Source organism: Camelina sativa, chromosome 18 (assembly GCF_030686135.1).
Source record: "Camelina sativa cultivar CO46 ecotype springtype chromosome 18, ASM3068613v1".
NCBI lineage: Eukaryota > Viridiplantae > Streptophyta > Magnoliopsida > Brassicales > Brassicaceae > Camelina > Camelina sativa.
This window is the reverse complement of record NC_141897.1, coordinates 5,794,147-5,808,821: the sequence shown is the minus strand read 5'-3', so window position 1 is coordinate 5,808,821 and position 14,675 is coordinate 5,794,147. Positions and strand designations below refer to the sequence as shown.

The 14,675-nt window shown below is 35.4% G+C and overlaps 2 protein-coding genes and 1 pseudogene across 3 annotated transcripts; 2 read left to right on the top strand and 1 right to left on the bottom strand.

Annotated features, from left to right (window-relative positions):
- Nucleotides 1-386: 386 nt before the first annotated feature.
- On the bottom strand, nt 387-3,545 carry LOC104760696 (polyadenylate-binding protein RBP47C'). The gene is made up of 6 exons (XM_010483662.3): nt 3,007-3,545; nt 1,576-2,044; nt 1,341-1,399; nt 1,119-1,249; nt 921-1,017; nt 387-793 (listed from the first exon to the last, which is right to left on the bottom strand). Exons 1-6 carry the CDS (start codon nt 3,382-3,384, stop codon nt 623-625), a joined length of 1,305 nt encoding a protein of 434 aa, XP_010481964.2. The 5' UTR covers nt 3,385-3,545; the 3' UTR covers nt 387-622.
- Nucleotides 3,546-7,268: 3,723 nt separating this feature from the next.
- Nucleotides 7,269-8,200, top strand: LOC147921577 (uncharacterized; annotated as a pseudogene).
- A 4,320-nt stretch (nt 8,201-12,520) lies between these two features.
- Nucleotides 12,521-14,401, top strand: LOC104760694 (B3 domain-containing protein At5g42700-like). 2 transcript variants are annotated; one of them, XM_010483659.3, is made up of 6 exons: nt 12,521-12,829; nt 12,914-13,015; nt 13,093-13,124; nt 13,229-13,400; nt 13,872-14,078; nt 14,166-14,401. In XM_010483659.3, the coding sequence occupies exons 1-6, from the start codon at nt 12,695-12,697 to the stop codon at nt 14,211-14,213; spliced, it is 696 nt and encodes a 231-aa protein (XP_010481961.1). In that variant the 5' UTR covers nt 12,521-12,694; the 3' UTR covers nt 14,214-14,401. The 2 variants fall into 2 exon arrangements, with proteins under 2 accessions (XP_010481961.1, XP_010481963.1); XM_010483661.3 differs by having other exon boundaries at nt 12,531-12,829; nt 12,914-12,955.
- Nucleotides 14,402-14,675: the final 274 nt, after the last annotated feature.

Genomic DNA, 14,675 nt, shown 5'->3' with positions numbered 1-14,675 from the left:
CTTCGTATCTGATCGCCATGAGATCGTGAGAAAGCTTCAGATTAGGATCTGGTCATAGTTCTGCATCTTATGTAATAGGTGTTGGTAGAAGAGAATAAAGAGGATACGGTTCTGAAACCTAACATTTGGTGCAGTAAGCTACACACGTTTCAGGAAATGTCTGGCGCTTATGTGTTTTTAGGATATGTGAAACCCCATCCATGTTGGCTTCAAAGACAACACTTCTGAGTTCTGAATCAACCACTCACGATTTACAGTAAGTAGTAAATGGGTGTCTTCACTTACCTTGTTTTTGGTGTTATAGCCTAATGATAAACTAATCGTGTTCAAGACTATTCTAACTCACTAGTATGAGAAACCACATATAAAGAGCAGGACTTATCAAATGACCAAACCACAACTCAATCATCGACCACTTAAAGTTCCATAATATAAGCATCTGAGAATCAAATCGAATAAATCAATCCAATCAAAATCCCTAAATAAAAATTAAGTAGCACTATGGTTTTATCAAAATTCATTGCCCAGGGAGCTAAACCAAGGAGAGAGGATAGAGAGAGAGAGAAGAAGAAAGACAATTCTTGTTGTCTTCCATACCTACTAACTTCTTTTATTGTTCTTCTCAGCTTACTTGTTGTTGCTGATGACCACCGTAAACCGGATAACCTCCATAAGGTGCAGCAGCATACATTCTCTGGTCAACATGTGGCGGTACCATGTATCCATAACCATTGTAAAATTGTCCTCCATAGTATGGGTGGTCAACCCAATGCTCTGCATACTCACCTCTAGGCTGAAAAAAGCACCAATACATCTTTGGTCAGAGATTAGAAGAAGCTACGTCGGATCATATAAACCAAACCAAACCGAAATGACTATCGAACAATGTAAAATAGTACACAAGGATATAGCAGAGTTACCTGTTTCTTGCCAGTATTATGACCCCAAGAAAGGCGAACAGTTTGTTTACCAATCAGAGACCCATTTAATTTCTCTAAAGCCTCCTCTGCATTTTCTCTGCAACAAAATGTCAAGTACCAATATCAAATCAGGTGACATGTCAAGGAATAGAGAGTCAACATCCACATTCATAGCTTCAGTGCTGCATAAATGTTTACCTGTTCACAAACTGAATGAATCCACATCCTCTGCCAATAGGTATCTTGACAGAGACTATTTCACCATAAGCAGCAAAAGGTTGTCTAAGATCTTCGTCTGTGACACTAGAATCAAGTCCTCCAACAAATATCTGCAATATAAACATGCAAGGATGAAGATCATACCCATCTTTCCACAGTCACAACCAAGACAAAACAGGGAAACAAAGGAAAAATAATTACTGTTGTGTTCAATGATTCACCATCATGTCGGGGCAAGCCACCATTCGACATATACCCACCTGCAAAGTCCAAACAAATATTAAGAGACTGGAAAGGTACTGGAAGTAACAAGAACATGTTCCTCACAAGTCACAAGCAATTGTTGATTAAAGATGAAATGCAAGTAGTCAGGACACAACCATTAGATATAAAACACATGGTTTGGTAAGGAAAGATAAAAGATCAGACAATATACCTTGGTGGTGATAACCACTTGGCTTCCTAGGGGTTGCAGGACCAATTCGCATAGCGCGGCTAGAACACTTCACGCCATTCATCTCCAACATAGCTTTGCTCCTCTCACTATCATCTCCAAATCTCACAAAGCCATATCCCTTTGATCGACCAGAGATGCCATCAATGACAACTTTTGCATTCTTGACAGATGGATATTTCTCAGAAAATAGTTTTTCCAACAAAGTATCAGTGACTTCTGGCGCTAAGTCTCCGACAAAAATCGAGAGATCAGGACCACTCTCTAAACGCTTTTCACCGGTGCTAAAACTAGCCCAGTTTAAACGGAAAGGTTGCTCGGCATTTATCATAGTTTCACCATTGAATTCCTGCAACACCTTCTCCGCAACATCGTGGGAAACAAACTCCACAAACCCATAGCCTTCAGATAAACCATGGTGCTTATTGCGGATAACCTTAACCGACGAAATCTACACCATAAAAAATAGGATCAATGTAAAATAACCAAAAAAAACATGCTTCAAGTGATAACATTACATATTAAAGAATGAAAATGAACTCGAATTCTGTGACACCATAAACAATTCACTGGACAGTTTCGGGTTTAATATACTTCACATTAGCAAAAACAAAGAGTCATACTTATGCTGACAAAGACACACACACACAGGAAAACAGGTGGAAGTCTAACAAAGCTACCAAAGCATCAAACTTGCAAAAGTCAAACACATCAAAAAGAAGATACGATTAGCATATCACACTCAGACAAAATTAGAAAGGAAGATAGACTCGAGTACTGTGACACCATAATAGGCCATTATTCACTGGGCACTTTCAATATCAGTATACACTACAGCAGCAAAAACCTTCAAAGATAAATACTTTTGATGCTGACAAAGATAAACAGGAAAACTGGTAGAAGCAACCAAGCTCTAACAACATTGTATTCTAAAAAAAGCTACAAAAAACATCAAAATTGCAAAAGTCAACACATCAAAACGAACACTTGAATAACATATCAGACTCAGACAAATACTGTGACACCATAGACAATTTACTAGATACTTTCATGAAAACAAATTCATTAAAGAATCATACTTGATCCTGAGGAATTAGACAACTTTAGCAAACTAAGATACACCAAACAGTAGTGGTAGCAACCAAGCTTTACTAACATCAATATAGCAAAAGTCAACACATAAAAACCAAAACTTTAGATAGCTTTCGTAACAGACGGTTTTGGGAAGGTAAGTAAATAGAGAGCCAGACCTGGCCGACAGAGAAAACACATCAAGATACACTAAACCAACTAGTGCAAGCAACCAAACATTACTAACATCAATATTACAAAAGTCAAAACACATAAAAACCAAAACTTTGAACAACTTTAGTAACAGAGAGTCGAGAGATAAAAAAAAGAGTGAAACCAGACCTCTCCAGAAGAAGAAAAGGCAGAATTAAGATAATTCTCATCCATCCAATGAAGCAAATCACCAACCCAAATAGTCTTATTCTCAGTATTCGAAGCATTCTGATGCTTGTTACCACGAGACTGATGATGGTGGTGATGATGATGCGGGTGATGAAACGGATGATGAGGGTGAAGATGATGATGATGATAAGGAGGATAAGGTGGTGGAGCATACATCATGTGATGTGGCATTACCATAGGAGAAGGGTACCTCATCCCTTTCCATTGTGGTTGTTGTGGTGGTGGTGGCGGCGGCGATGTTGTTACCCGTTGGTTCTCGTCATCAACCACCGTGGTTGTTGTTTCTGGAGATTGAACCTTGGTGGTGGTGTCTGCCATTATTGTGGTGGTTTCCGTGTGGTTGGAATAGTGGCGGAATTAGGGTTTTTTTTTTTTGCTATATATGTTTCAATGCAAAAGTGCAAAGACGCGGCTTTGAAACTCTTGTGTTGCCCTAGTTTAGGTTTATATGACTTGGTTTGTGTATGTTAAAAAACATTAGGGATTTTATTGATGATTCATCTTTTGTTTAATCTTGACCGTACGATTAGATTCCACGCACGTTCTATTTCCACTTTTTACGCGCTCACTCGCCCTCAAGATTTATACTTATTGCTGTTTTGTAGTGTAGTATCCTAATTTATCCCAAGTGCTACCGGTTTTGTTTGATTATTATTCGGCTTAGATTAGGCTAGTTTAGAAATTAGAATTGGTAAGAACCACTTAGGATGATGGCCCAAGTAACCTCTAACCAAGTTTTTTTTTTGTCGGCCAACATTTCTATGGTAAAAGGGTATAAATACATCAGTTTTACAACATTAACAAATCTAACAGATAACCAGAGAAGAATTCTTAATTCTAGCCTTTTTTGCTAATATATCAGCCAATACATTGCAATTTCTACCAACAAATCTAAACAGATGGAGACTATCACTCAAATCAAGTATGTCCTCCAAGTATCATTGAACTAATGCAATACCTTCCAGTAGAAAGTTTTGTTTTTGAACATTTTCCAAATATGTATATATAACCTTTGAGTCTCCACAAAAGGTAATTGGATGGTAGTCAAGATGCTTGATCTGAAGGAGTGCTTTTTGTGAGTTCAGAGATAGATCTTCTCTTATAGGAGTGACTTTTGGGACGGATGAGCTTACCACCGTCTTAGTTCCGAACTGTTAGACTATTATTTTGATTATGATGCGCGAAGTGACTAAAAGTTCTTATTGAGATAAAATTTTCGATCACTTACAATTTTTTCTTTCCTTTTATTTATACTACTACAAGTCTATCAATGCGTAATCAATTTACTCTGTCAATCACGCATGTCATTTATGGTTGACAGTCCGATGGAATCTTTGACTACTTCTCTGAACTCCAAGGTGACTTAAGCATTCTTTCCTAGTTCGACATGGTTCCTGCTCTACCAAAAGTGTTTTATCTTCGGCGGAGTATATAAAGACCACAAAGAGCTCCATACTTTTTTAACCATTGGATCAGCTTCTGAGCTTAGTTTTGTAAGTAGGTGGTAACCCGACCTTACACTGTAGTGTCCATTCTTTGTAAAGATCCAAGTTGGAGTGTCAGGTACCTTAGAGATGTGTGGTCTGATCTTTTGAATGTGACTGCTGTGTTCTGGATGTATTAACTCTTGAAGTCTCTCTGAGCTCCATCGTGATGAGTTAGGTGTCATGATATCTGCCACTTTTAGAGAGTTGAGATCTTGTTGGTGTTGGTGTACACTCCTAGCTAGGTGAGGAGGATTGTCAATCCATTGATCGCGCCATATCCTAAAAGTATTGCCATCCCCTGTTCTCCACTTTAATCCTTGTTTAATAAGTTGTATACCTTGGTAAATACTTCTCCAGGCGTGGCTAGAACGATGTCCCAAATTTGCATCCATCAATTCAGATTTTTAGAAATACTTTGCTTGGAGGACTCGTCTAAGGAGAAACTGTGGTTCTTGGAGCATCTTCCAAGCCTGCTTCGCTAGCAAAGCAATATTAAACTGATAAAGATCTTTAAAACCCAATCCCGTATATTGATTTAGCCTGGTCATCTTACTCGAGACCACCAAAACTTCTGTATTTGTCCTGTAAGATGAGTGGTAAGTTTTTTAGGTAGCAAAAAAATAGGGACATTGTAATGGCAAGTTCAAACAGTGTCGGCACAACAAAAAATGAGGCCCAATACGTAACCATTTTAAAATAAATTTTATAAGGTAAATTTTAAAATTTTAAAACAAAATTTTAAGAGTTCATAAAATAAAGGCCTATTTTTGGAATAATAGATAGATAAATATTAAAATTTGAGACCAAATCTTAAATTTTTTGAAAATGAGGCCTATATTTGCAATGTAAATGTTTAGTTGGGCCTAACTTTTTTACTAAAATTTTCAAAAAAAAAAATAGAGGCTCAATACATTTGTGTCATAGGAATGTGCGGCGGGCCGGGCATGAGTTCAAATTATCTTAGATTCTTAGTTGGTACTTCACGTGATCATGAAATGTACTATGTCCATCCACTAAGATATTTTAATAAAAAACACATAAAACTAAAACAGTTTTCAAAAAATTAAGATTATTATAAGAAAATTATACAATTTATTATTATAAGAAAATAATAAAATATATTACTAATTCTAAAAGAAAATGTATTTTTTCTTAAAAATATTTTTTAAAAAGTATAGACAAATTGTTAGAGATACCCTTTCATAGATACTCTTTGTAAAAAACACTTTTTTTGGTTATTTTCATTTTTGCCCTTTTATACACAATTACAATATGTTAAATTAACTTTTATTTTTTTTAGATTTAAATTCTCTATTTTATATTTATGGTATAGTTTTAAAGGGTATGATTTAGTATTTGGAGTTTAGCGTTTAAAATTTAGTCATTTTGTATATATAAAAGGTATAGAAGAAATGGTTTTTTTCGCAAATGCCCCTAATAATTTTACCTAAAGTGGATATTTTATCACTATATTTCTGAAAGCTTTTAAAGAAATTAATGATAACATTAGTCTTAAATTAATTATTTTGAAATTAAGTGATAGTTGTTAGGAAAATCAAAAATAGGAAGAACTCACAAAGTCACAAAAGGATGAGTGCATTTGATAAATGCAAGGTAAATTTTGTGGAGCCCATCGTCACTATGTAAGCACTGTAACTTCTCTTTTTACCTCTATAAATTGAGCGATGAATCGTTCATTGTAACATACGAATATAACTTACAAAAACTTCAATTATAGAAGAAATAAAATCTCTCTCCCTCATCTCTCTTTTACTCAGTATCTCAATCTTTCTGCGAGTATAAAATTTCTCTCTATTATTTATATTCACCACAAAATTAAACACTTATTTTATAACATGTTATCAGTACGATCACTCTATGGTGGGTTATAATTATATATTTATAATATGTATGTTATTATACTATATACGTTATTCTACCAGGCGGTACGTTCGCCTCGTTAAAAAATATATATATATTTTTCGGTGGTTGTTCAAAACACCATTATTTATCTGTTACTATAGTGAGAGTTATTCCGCCCCTATAAGTAATTATTGTAATGGCTGCTTCACGCACCATAATAATGGACGCCTCAGCCGCCGATAATGTGGATGACTCCGTCACCATAATTTATTTATTGTTCTTATGTGGATGACTCCGTCACCATAATATTGCCGTTAAATTATATATATATTATGGTTAATATATAAGGAGATTCAGCCACCTGTATATTAACATATCTATGAAATTGCTAAATTTTAACTGATTGATTGTTCAATTTATGATTTATTTTATGATTAATACTTTTCACCAACGGTCACAAAGAATTTTTTTTCAAAAATCTTACACTTTTCAAACGGCTATGAACAGTAATTTTCAATCTAGAAATACACTCATATTTTCACTCTTTTCATTCATCTAAAATCGCATCACTCCTCATAAAATTCTCTATAAAAAAAAGTTGTTTAAGTTTTCATTTTGGAAAATGATTAGCTTGATTTTAATTGTTTGTTTAATTGCAATTATTACTTGTATTTATGGTCTCTTCGTTCTAGAATTTAGTCACGAAGAATTTACCATTAACATCAGCTTACTTTTCTATGCATTTGTGTTTTTTTTTAATCGCTTGCATTATTAATATAAATGGTGCATTTTAAAATAAATAAAATTATCTTACTAATAATTTTTATTCGCTTTTGTGTTTAGAAATAACTAATGGCAAACATTGAGAAGCTTAAGTTTCTGGCTCTCAAAATTATTGGAGCAAACTACATAGCATGGACAACAGATGTGGAACTCTATTTAGAGTCGCAAGAATTGTTGGAGACCATAAAATTGGAAAATATGTCGCGTTCCAAAGATAAGGCCAAGACAATAATATTCCTGAGAAAACATCTCGATGAAAATGTGACGCATGACTATGCACACATAAAAGACCCTGCAGAGCTGTGGCAAGCTTTAAAATCACGGTTTGACAACCAGAGAAAAATAACTCTCCCTCATGCATTAGAGGACTGGAAAAACTTGAGATTCCAGGACTTTGAAAAAGTGGAGGATTACATTTCTGCTATGCTGAGGATTGTATCGCAATTAAAATATTATGGTAAGCCTATTATCGAAGCTGAAATGCTCGAGAAGACTTACCTCACTTTTCATAAAGAACATCGAGTTCTCCAAGAGATGTATAGAAATTGCGGATACAAGAGATTTTCTGAGTTAATTATGACTCTCATATTGGCGGAGAAGAATAATGAACTTCTCCTCGAAAACCAGAACTCTCGTCCTACGGGAAGAAAGGAAGTCAAACCTATCGAGGTCGTGGTCGCCGATTTAATCGCGGACGTGGAAGATCTTTTCACCCACAAAACAAGAGGTCATATAAATAGGTTCAATCTGAACAAAGTCTTAAAGGAAAAGAATCCTAGGGAAGTAACGCACAGAAGCGTGAGAACATCTGCTATCGACGTGGATCTAAAGGGCATTGGGCCCATGTATGTCGAACCCCTGAACATCTTTGCAAATTATTCAAAGAGTCCCAAAAGGGAAAAGGGAAAGAAGTGAACCTCACAAAGCATTTTGAGGGTACATCGTACCTCGATGCATCTGACGTGAACGAGTTCGACGAGACCGCTCATGCGGATAACTGAAATGCTTGTAGTGAGACTAGTAGTCTCCAGTAACGCCATTATATAAGTATTATGTATTTCAATTGTTTTAAAATAATGTTGTTTCTAAAAATAAGATGATGTATAATCATTATATGTTTCTCTATAAATGAGATATATTTCTATTATTAATATTTATATTTATTACAGAAATGGATGAAGATTCAAACAAAACAATTACAAAGAAAAATATCAAAGAAATTTGTATACCAGAAAGTGGAACAACACACACTATTCTGAGACATAAGAGATTTTTCTCTGAGTTAAAACCGACAAAAATTATTGTCAATACAATATCAGGTCCAACAGACTTGATTGAAGGAAGTGGTAAAACTAACTTTGCATTGCCTAATGAAACTGAGTTTTCCATAAAGAATGCCTTATATTCTCCGAATTCTAAAAGAAATTTGTTGAGTTTCAAAGACATATACCTTCAAGGATATGAAACTCAGTCTGCCACTGAGAATGGAAAGAAGTGTATGTATATAACTTCTAATAAATCTGGAAAAAGGCATGTGTTGTAAAAATTTCCAGAACTTCCTTCTGATTTGCATCGTACTTATATAGATGCAATAGTATCGCATCTTATCATCAAAACAAATCCAGAAGATTTCACATTGTGGCATGATCGCCTTGGTCACCCAGGCACTACGATGATGCGAAAAATTATAGAAAGCTCACATGGTCATTCACTGAAAACTAATGAGATATATCAGGGGAATAAAATGACATGTGAAGCGTGTTCTCTTGGAAAATTGATCAAAACACCATCACCAACCAAAAATTGATAACGAATCACCAAAGTTCCTTAAACGAATTCAAGGTGATATATGTGGACCGATAAATCCACCATGTGGACCATTCCACTATTATATGGTGTTGATTGATCCATCTAGCAGATGGTCACATGTTTGTCTATTGTCATCTCGAAATTTGGCATTTGCGAGATTTCTAACTCAGATTATCAAATTTAGAGCTCAGTTCTCCGATTATCCTATTAAGAGAGTTAGACTGGACAACGCTGGTGAATTCACATCCCAAGCATTTAATGATTATTGCATGGTAACAGGAATTGAAGTTGAACATCCTGTAGCTCATGTTCATACACAAAATGGTTTGGCGTAATCATTAATTAAACGTCTGCAATTGATTGCAAGACCATTGATCATGAGTTCAAAATTTCCAACCTCTGTATGGGGACATGCCATCTTGCATGCAGAAGCACTTATTCGGATAAGACCAAGTGCATATCATAAGTATTCCCCTTTGCAGTTAGCATTTGGTCGAGAAACAAATATATCTCATCTAAGGATTTTTGGTTTTGCGGTATATGTGCCTATAGCACCTCCACAACGTACAAAGATGGGACCACAAAGAAGGTTGGGTATATATATTGGTTGCGATTCTTCATCAATTATAAGATACCTAGAACCACAGACTGGTGATGTCTTTACGGCACGTTTTGCCGATTGTCATTTTGATGAGAAAGTTTTCCCGGTTCTAGGGGAGAAAATAAACAAGTATGAAAAGATATCAAATGGTGTGTACCATCTTTGTTACACCTTTATCCTCCTACAAAGAAGTCTGAAATAGAATTTCGACGAATCATGCATATGCAGAGTATTGCAAATCAACTTCCTGATGCATTTGCTGATACCAAAACGGTAACTAAATCATATATACCAGCTGCAATTGTTTCTGCTAGAATTGAAATACCACAGGAACGTGGAATAGCAGATTATACACGAGAGTCTAGAACACGTTTGAAGTGTGGTAGGCCAGTTGGTTCTAAGGATAAAAATCCTAGAAAACGAAAGGAAGCTTAAAAGCATGATATGCCCAAAATAGCAGAAAGCATTTTGGAAGAAACGAATCATGAGTCTAATGGAAGTATTGAGCATCATGAGCCTGAAGAAAATCATGAGATTTCTATCAACTATATCCATAATGGAAAGATATGGAATCGAAATAAAATCGATGATATTGATGACACTTTCTTGTACCTTGTTTCAAGGGAAATAGATGAGGAAAGTGAGGATCCAGAACCAAAGTCAGTATATGAATGTCAAAAAAGACATGACTGGACAAAATGGAAAGATGCAATACAATTCGAACTTGACTCGCTTAATAAACGAAATGTATTCGGACCTATTGTACTCACGCCTGAAAATGTGAGACCGGTTGGATACAAGTGGGTATTCGTTAGAAAACGAAATGAGAAAAATGAAATTACGAGATATAAGGCTCGTCTTGTAGCTCAAGGATTTTCTCAAAGACCTGGAATTGATAATGAGGAAACATATTCCCTCGTTATGGATGCAATAACGTTTAGATTTCTAATGAGTTTAGCAGCTGGCGAAAAACTAGAGATGCGTCTCATGGATGTCGTTATAGCATATTTATATGGATCATTAGATACTAATATCTACATGAGAGTTCGTGATGGATTTAATATGCCAGAAGCATTAAAAGCTAAATCCAAAGAGTTATGTGCAATAAAGTTGCAAAGATCGTTATATGGATTAAAGCAGTCTGGACGTATGTGGTATAATCGTCTCAGTGAGCATTTAACAAAAGAAGGTTATGTGAATGATCCTCTATGACCATGTGTTTTCATCAAGAAAACAAACTCCGGATTTGTGATAATTGCGGTATATGTTGATGATCTTAATTTAATCGGGACTCAACAAGAAATACAGAAAGCAAAAAACTATTTAAAAGGGGAATTTGAGATGAAAGATCTCGGACAGACAAAATTTTGTCTGGGTCTACAAATTGAGCATACTCAAAAGGGTATATTTGTGCATCAATCCACATACACTAAAAGAGTGTTAAAAGGTTTTAAGATGGATAAGGCATCTCCTCTCAGTACTCCAATGGTTGTCAGATCATTAAATGTTGAGAGTGATCCTTTCCGACCACCTGATGAAAATGAAGAGATACTTGGTCCTGAAGTACCGTATCTAAGTGCAATTGGAGCCCTTATGTATCTTGCAAATTGCACTCGACCTAATATTTCATTTTCAATTAATCTTTTGGCTACATTTAGTTCGTCTCCTACACGAAGACATTGGAATGGGATTAAACATGTCTTTAGTTATCTTCAAGGGACTATTGACTTAGGATTATTTTATCCTAACAATTTAAATGGTCAAATGATTGGTTTTGCAGATGCAGGATATCTATCATATCCAGACAAAGCTCGTTCACAAACAGGATACGTGTTCAAGATTGGAGGCACTGCTATATCATGGCGTTCTCAAAAGCAGACACTCGTAGCTACTTCTTCGAATCATGCTGAAATTATCGCACTTCATGAAGCAAGTAGAGAATGTATGTGGCTAAGATCGATAAGTCAACACATTAAATCAAGTAGCGGAATTCATCAGAATACAGAGCCAACTATCTTATATGAAGAAAATGCTACATGTGTTGCTCAAACAAAGGAAGGGTATATCAAAAGTGATAGAACCAAAGATATCCCTCCAAAGTTCTTTTCGTACACCCAAGAACTCATGAAGAATAAAGACATTGAAGTAAGATATGTTCGATCATCCGAGAATTCTGCAGATCTCTTCACAAAGTCATTACCCACGACCATGTTCAGGAAACATGTCCATAACATTGGAATGCGTCGTCAACAAGACTTGTAAGATGCAATCTTGATCAGTCGAGGGGGAGCTTGCGAGGTTGTACTCTTTTTACTTTACTAATGTTTTTTTCATTGGGTTTTCCTAGAAAAGTTTTTAATGAGGCAACAAAAGATATTACGCAAGAGACATAGTGACACTGGTCTCCAAGGGGGAGTGTTACGAAAGTCAAAAATAGGAGGAACTCACAAAGTCACAAAAGGATGCGTGCATGTGATAAATGTTACGTAAATTTTGTAGAGCCTATCGTCACTATGCAAGCACTGTAACTTCTCTTTATACCTCTATAAATTGAGCGATGAATCGTTCATTGTAACATACGAATATAACTTACAAAAACTTCAATTATAGAAGAAGTAAAATCTCTCTCCCTCGTCTCTGTTTTACTCAGTATCTCAATCTTTCTGCGCGTATAAAATTTCTCTCTATTATTTATATTCACCACAAAATTAAACTTTATTATTTATATTCACCACAAAATTAAACACTTATTTTATAACAATAGTAACATTTTTTTTTTTTTTGAAATTTTGGTTGTAGATACTATTGGGTTTATTTTATCTCTAAAGACAATTGTTCCTTAGTCCATAGCCCACTATAAGGCCCAAACATTTGTTTTGTTTCGGTAAAAAGAATCCTTCTTTTGACTCTTGATGTTTTTTATGGAACTCAACTCAGTCTCAGTATCAGAACCCACAAATTCAAATCACTGAGCTCCGAACGGTCAGTTAGGGTTTTTGCTTCTTTTCAGAGAAGAGGAAAACAAAAACAAAAACAAAAAAAACAGAGTTGAGCTCTGAATCTGTGAAGAAGAAAACCCAAAAAAATGGTGGTCGCGAAACAATCAAACTACGAAGAGTTTCGTCTGAAAAGAGTGGAAGAGAACAAGAAACGAATGGAAGCTCTGAATCTTCCAAAACTCTCTCAAAATCTCAATCCCACTTCTCTCAAGACTTCCCCAGTTTTGAATCCTTACTCTTCTCTCTCCTCTGTTCACACAATCATAGATCGTATTAAATTTTAAAGTCTTTTGTGTTGACAACAGATGAAGAAGAGATGTATTCCTCGGACACCAGAGAAGCAGATGGTGATTGTTCGTCGATCTAGCCGTCTCTCTAATTCTTCTTCTACTCCTGTTTACAAAGAAGCAAGTCTTTTTTTTTTTTTTCCTTGATTTTTAGGGTTTTAGCTCGTTTTATGAAATTGGGGTTTTTGTTTTTACAGGTTGATCTCCATCGAGTTCAGAATCGTAGAAGGTGAAATTACATAAAGATCTGATTTTTTTCATCTCTAAAGATCTTATCTTTTTTGAAATTGTACAACTTGACTTGGGTTTTTTTTTTTTTTTTTTTTTGTTTAGGGGGGTGAGTAAAAGTAAAAGGAGAGACTTGTCGAATCGGGTTTATGTTTCTGACAAAATCAGAGACGAGGCTATTGCAAGAGCTGAGAAATTTCAAGCTGATTTGGGGAGTGATTACCCAAGTTTTGTTAAATCTATGCTTCAATCACATGTTTCTGGTGGCTTCTGGCTGGTAAATCAACTTTTATATACACTAACAAAAATTAACTTACATTGCTTAATTTTCGTTATGTGTGGTTAAAGAGTCCATTTCTGGTCTTTGCATCGGTTCGTGTTACAAAGCTGTCAAGCTGTATATGTTGAGTTTAGCTATTTATATAACTTACATTTGCATAATTGCTAGTCTGTTTGCTTAGAGTCCATCACCAGTCTTTGCATTGCGTGTTACTTGGGAAAAGTATGGCTTTTAATCCGATGAGTTCGAGATAATAATGTCAGGACGGTTATGTCTAGATGCTAGAGCTGGACTATTTTGTAATAGCCTAGGGATGGTGCAGGGGAATTGTAGCTTTTCCAGCTCAAGAACATCATTCTAGATTTGTCTAAAGGTCTTGGTTTTGGGCGTTTCTCTGGTTAATCAAGTCTCTTCTATGGTTATAGAATTGAATTTTATTAACTTGTATATTTTGTATGTTACAATCAGGGTCTTCCAGTTCAGTTCTGTAGATCCTACCTCGGGAAACATGATGGTGTCATAACTTTGATAGATGAAGAAGGGGAGGAGTATGAGACCATCCACTTAGCGAAGAGGACTGGACTTAGTGGTGGATGGATGGGATTCGCGATTGCTCACAATCTAGCGTATGGGGATACTCTTGTTTTCGAGTTAGTTCGCCCTACCGCTTTCAAGGTTTGTAAACCCTTTTTACAACCTAACTAACCAATCTTGGGCAAATAATGCTGAAACTGATGATCAATGTCGTTGTTCTTCGGTCAGGTTTACATTATAAGAGTTGGAAGTTCTGGAGAAAGCTCCGAGATATGAGCTGATCATGTCAAGAAGTTGGAAATGGCCCGAGTTAGAACTTTATTGCCCTTTTTGTCTTTTGTGCTCTTCACCGCTAAAATCTGATATATGGTTAACAATGTTTTGGAACTTGGAAGTGGTTATTTCCATTAGTGTAAAACTCTTTTAATCTTGGGAATGAGAGATAAAAACTAAATTTGGTTTTATGTTTAAATTCTACTTTACTGTTTCACAAAAAATGTCATTTTTTAGAGAATTTTTTTTGTTTTACAAAAAGTGTTATTTTACATTTACAATGTGTTTTTTTACACTAAATTTCTTAGTTTACCCCTAAAACTACTTATGAAATAGGGGCAAACATGTGTAATTCAAGTTTTTTAAAATTTGTGTTAATGTGTCAAAACTTTAGTCATGCCACCACTTGTCTTTTTTGTCATCAATCTATACATCTTAAATTAGTTTTTTTTTTTTTATTTGTTT

Coding starts and splice junctions, on each gene's coding strand:
- LOC104760696 (XM_010483662.3), bottom strand. CDS start 3,384: ATGGCAGACACCACCACCAAGGTTCAATCTCCAGAAACAACAACCACG. Junction 2,045..3,006: donor CCTTTTCTTCTTCTGGAGAG/GTCTGGTTTCAC, acceptor TTTATGGTGTAG/ATTTCGTCGGTTAAGGTTAT. Junction 1,250..1,340: donor GTGAATCATTGAACACAACA/GTAATTATTTTT, acceptor TTTATATTGCAG/ATATTTGTTGGAGGACTTGA.
- LOC104760694 (XM_010483659.3), top strand. CDS start 12,695: ATGGTGGTCGCGAAACAATCAAACTACGAAGAGTTTCGTCTGAAAAGA. Junction 13,125..13,228: donor CGAGTTCAGAATCGTAGAAG/GTGAAATTACAT, acceptor TTTTTTGTTTAG/GGGGGTGAGTAAAAGTAAAA. Junction 14,079..14,165: donor TTCGCCCTACCGCTTTCAAG/GTTTGTAAACCC, acceptor TTCTTCGGTCAG/GTTTACATTATAAGAGTTGG.